The 4,988-nt window shown below is 42.9% G+C and overlaps 1 protein-coding gene across 1 annotated transcript in view; it reads left to right on the forward strand.

The window, feature by feature from the left end:
• The first annotated feature begins 1,798 nt into the window (after positions 1–1,798).
• Positions 1,799–4,988, forward strand: part of Atp5l (ATP synthase, H+ transporting, mitochondrial Fo complex, subunit G) — a 7,359-nt gene continuing 4,169 nt past the window's right edge. Inside the window, exon 1 of the mRNA XM_005378241.2 lies at positions 1,799–1,921. Within this exon, the coding sequence (XP_005378298.1) occupies positions 1,870–1,921 (52 nt within the window). The 5' untranslated portion in view covers positions 1,799–1,869. The remainder of the gene's footprint in view (positions 1,922–4,988) is intronic.

Consider the following 4,988-nt stretch of genomic DNA (forward strand, 5'->3'; position numbering starts at 1 on the left):
GAGAATGCGATTACCAAAAAAAAAAAAAAAAAAAAGAAAACAACACAATCATTAGAATGGTGTAACCATAAATTTGTGGTCAACACTGCCCAACACCCCTTCTGTGTGTATCCTTAACTTCAGCTATTCCAAACGTTAACCTTGCCTCAAACTCTTCTCTTCCCACACAGATGGCAATGCCTTTTACTTCACTGGCAAGATACACATTTCCACTTTCAAACCTTTCTCCCATCACCCACCTGTGGAAAAGGCGTCACCATCCCCAGGCTAATTCTTTCCCCTTTCGTGCCTCAGAGCTCCTGTTTCCCTTTTCTATCCATTTTTCCCTGAATTCCACATGCCTTTTTTGTTCTGTGACTTGTATTCCTCTACAGCCATCTTTCTTCACATTGACTTTGGCTCTGTGCTAAATTTTCAAAACTGCTCTAGTTAATATACTGCTGAAGTAACTTTTTTTTTTTTTTTTTTTGCCTGTTTGAGACAGTCTCGCTATGCAGTTCAAGCCGGCCTCGAGCTCACTTTGTAGCCCAGGCTGGCCTCGAACTCGCAGCAATCCTGTCTCAGCCGCCCAAGTACTGGGGTTACAGGTGTGTGCCACCACGCCCAGCTAAATTAATTTTCCTGTCTTTGACGACTCTGCAGTATCTAAGGCGTTTCTCGTTGAAAAGCCCTTGGCACCTTTGACGTCACTTATAATTTTTCTTTCTGCCTTATGAACCGTTCTATCAGTTTTTCTTCTGCTCAAGGTTCTCCACAATATATTCCTTATAGTTCTGTTCTTTTCATCGGATGTCACTTCCTTACATCTTTTGTTCCAGTCATACTACAAAGTTTCAACCTTCTGTAGTATGTAGCTCTTCTCTTAGACATTAATTCACAGATCCCTAGATCTTTCCAGAGCATCGTCATGCCTTATCTGAACTGGTGTTAACCCTCTGCGTTTAGGCTGCAACCTCTTAAGATCCCACCTGTCCCACTCCATAGCTATGTGGACACTTACAGGTCTCGGGGATGGCACCCAACACACAGGCTTTCGTTAAATTTCAAATACCTGGCATATGGGAGACCCTCAGTAAATGTGTGTTGTTCCTCACATCTGCATTGCTCCCTGTGGCTAGGTTAGGAAATTACGTGAATTGAATTCCAATACTTAGGATGCTGGGGAGAATGCGATTACCAAAAAAAAAAAAAAAAAAAAGGAACTGAGGCCCGGCGTGGTGGCGCACTTCTGTAGTCTCAGTAGTAGGGAGGCTGAGACAGGAGGAACGCCGCGAGTTCGAGGCGTTATATAGTACCTTCGAGGCCAATCTGAACTGCATAGCGACACCCTCTCTCAAAGAGAGGAGTAACTGGACTGAATCTGGTAACCTGTATAATGCCTAATTTGCATTTAACTTCATATATTAGGCCTTGGGTCCTCTCCCTCTACAAAGCATGTGCTGGCTCAGGAGCGTCTCACCGATGCCTCCCTCCAAATACTTGCCACCTTCCCTCAGAAACCGTGGAAGGTTCCTATGCTTAGGACTGGAGGTCTGCGCCCAGGAAAGCATGCGCGCACGCGCACTTCCTACCTCGTCGTCATTCTGGGCTCCATGAGTAGCTGCCCCAAGATATGCCTGTTTCGATGTGGAACGCCATTGCTTCCCACCCGCTCTCTAATCACATCTTTTCCCATATCCTTTCTCCTTCTGGACTAAATAAAATAGAATAACCAGCTAGCTTCCACAAAGATATCAAAACACTTGAATATCTGGGTCCGGCGCAGAAAAGGGCGGCCTGACCTTAGAACGGAGACGGGGTCTTGCAGTGGGTCCTTCCGGGGTGACATTCAGCGGGCCGTTGGAGCGACCGCTCTTCCACCCCAGGACCATGGCCCAGTTTGTCCGTAACCTCGCGGAGAAGGCCCCGGCGCTGGTGAACGGTGAGCACCGTGGGACTGGCGAGGCGGTACACGGGCTACGGGAGGCTGGCGGGGGTCCGAGGACGTAGCAGGCTTCGGTACTCGAAGGAACAGTCGGGTCTGCACCCCCTGGAGGTGTGGAGAACAGGAGGCTGGTTGAAGACCTTCTGGCCCTCCTCTTGTCTGGTCTGCGCGTCGGGGTCTCTTTACAACTTAGAAGTTGCGGAATTATAGCCCGGAGTTGCCGGGCGGCTGTCGCCATGACGCCCACTTAGAGCTCCAAAGATCAGGGCAGAAAGTACCAGGTGGTATGGTTCCTGGTGGACAATTTGAAAGTCAACAAATGTTTAAGGATACGTGCGCTTTGAACGTTGGCTTTGCTTTTTATCCTGGCCAGATCCTGACAATCTTCGTTTAAATCCGAGGGAAAGTTTAGGTGGAAGTGGACGTTATGGATCAGTATTCCAGTCCTCTAGTAAGCATGAAAAGATGTTCGTGAGCCCGAAATGGTAGTGTACGCCTGTAAATCCCAGCACCCAGGAAGCAGAGACAGGAGGATCTCCGCGAGTGCGAGACCAGCCTGGGCTGTAGAGTGAGTTCAAGGCCAACCTGAACTGTATAGCGAGACCCTGTGTCAAGAAAACTACTCATACAAACTGGAATCTTTGTTAGTATAGCTTAGCATACGCGGATTTTTTTTTCCAGTTTGAGAACTCTTACCCATTGGTACTGTATTTCAGAGCAGCCCTGAATAGTGACAGGCCTGAATAGTAATCTGTTCTGTCGCTAAATATCTCATTCGTTTCTAAATAGTAAGTTACTAATTTTATTCCAGAAGCAAGATAAATTGATGTAAGCTTTTTTTTCACTAGATAGGGTTTTGTGATTGGTATGTCGGTTGCTTGGTTGGTTCAGATTGGATTATGAATAGAAAGCAAAATTTCAAAAAATACATGTAATGTTTTTGAGCAGATTTTGCTGTATTTGGTATTAATTCCCTCCTCCCTTTACTCCATCATCAGGCAAACAGTAAAATATTGAAGACCTTTCAACGTCATATACTGTTGACACTTTTCCTCTTACAGAAGGTCAGATCTCTCAACCTTCTCACCAGATCTGGTAGTGAGACAGTTTACCCAGTATCTCACTACAGTCTCGTAGACAGACTGTTTATACAGTCCCACAAGGGATCTCTCATGTGAAACTTTTACTTTACTAAGATTATCGAATTAAGGAGAAGGCTTTAGTCCTTGGATGTTGGATGATTTGAGCCACAGTTTTTTAATATTTCAAGAGGGTTTTTGTCTTACCGTAGTTTTCATATCTTCTAAGTTGGTGTCGAACCTATGGCACATGTACCAAAGCAGGCTGTTTGTATCACTGAAAGCTCTAAAAGGTTTGCCATCAGTGTTCTAGTTGGTGCATGTTGGGGAACTGAAAACTAGCTTGTGATAAAATCCAAAAAGAAAAATAATGTCAAAATAAATTTTTGTTACCCTTCCAGAAGTACTCAGAAAAGAAGACTCAGATGGGACCAATGTTAAAGCAGAAACATATTTTCCTTTATATCATAGGCCTGTGTGTTAAATATGAATGTTAAATTTTTGATAAATTACCAATTATGTCTCTTCATTCACTGGAGGACAAAGAAGCTTATAGAAACAAGTAATTTTATCACATTTCCCAGGAAAGATTATGACGGAGTCTGATTTTCCCCCTTACCTAAACTGTACAATTTACTTGAATTTCACCAATTTTTCCTTTTATCACTTTCAATCCCAGGATACAAAGCAAGACATCACATTACATTTAAGTTTACATATCTCTCAGTCTCCTCTGATTTATGATAATTTCTATTCTTTATCTTTCATCTAGATATTGTGAAGAGTATGCCTCAGTCTGGGTTTATCTAGTGTTTCTCTCATGATTAGTCTGGAACAGTAGATTTGAGAAAGTCCCACAGAGATGAGGCACCCTAATGGCATATCAGGAGGTATAGGGTATCCATGTAGTATCACTGATGATACAAGTTTCGTTGCTTGGTTAAGATAGTGTTTGATAGGTGCTTCCACTGTAAAAGTATTTATTTTCCCTTTCCAGATCTGTTCTTTAGAAGCAAGTAACTATGTCGAGTCCATAAAGTAGGTTTGCAGCCCAGATGGGAGTGGGTCCATTTCCTGTAGAAGAGAGTTTCTAACTGGGTGTAGTGATGCATATTTGTAATCCCAGCACTTTGGAGGCTGAGGCAGGAAGATCTCAGAGAGTTCATGGCCACCCTAAACTACACATCGAGACCTTGCCTCAAAAAGAAGAAAGGAAGAAGTTTCTGTGTATAATAAATGGAATTCTGTAAGAAAGACTTGTTTCTTCATCTATTTATTCAATCATTTATTACACTGATTCATTTACATTTATTCCAGACTTTGAATAGCAGTGCTCTGTTCTTCATTGCTCAGATTGTTACAGACTTGACCATAAGGAATGGTTTTAGGTTGACAGTCCGTCCCTTTGACATGACCCATTACTTTCTGGTACAATATGCAGATTCATATTTTCTCTGCCCAGCTAAAGCAGTCCTTTTCTCGAAGAGACTAGTTCCTTTTACTGGACAGTGGAAGTTAGAAACTAAAATCTAGGTGCTGGATTTGCTCTCTGCTACTAGAGTATCATTGCTTCTTGGTCCTCTCCGTGGACAAAGGGATACAGATACGTATTGAGGGTGGTGCACAAACATACTAAACCATGTGTATACATGATTGTTTCTCAGTGTATTCATCTGTATAAATGTTAAAATAAGCCTGAGTTCATATGAACGTCTCCAACTGTAGTCCAGTTTCATTCTTTTTTTTTTGGTGCTGGCTGGAGCTAAACACAATGTACTAGTGAGATACAGTGAGAGCCCCAAATAACCTCTAAATGGGTTTTCTTTTTATATGGAGATGTGGTCTCACTGTGTTGCCTAGGTTGACCCTGAACTTCTTGACTCAGCCTCCAGTTAGCTAGGACTACACACACACCACCCATAGCTGCTCTTGCTGGTTTCTTTTTTTTTTTTTTTTTTTTTTTTTTTTTTCTCTCCCTGGCTTTG

This window comes from Chinchilla lanigera, unplaced genomic scaffold (genome assembly GCF_000276665.1).
Source record: "Chinchilla lanigera isolate Chin_1 unplaced genomic scaffold, ChiLan1.0 scaffold00011, whole genome shotgun sequence".
Classification (NCBI taxonomy): domain Eukaryota; kingdom Metazoa; phylum Chordata; class Mammalia; order Rodentia; family Chinchillidae; genus Chinchilla; species Chinchilla lanigera.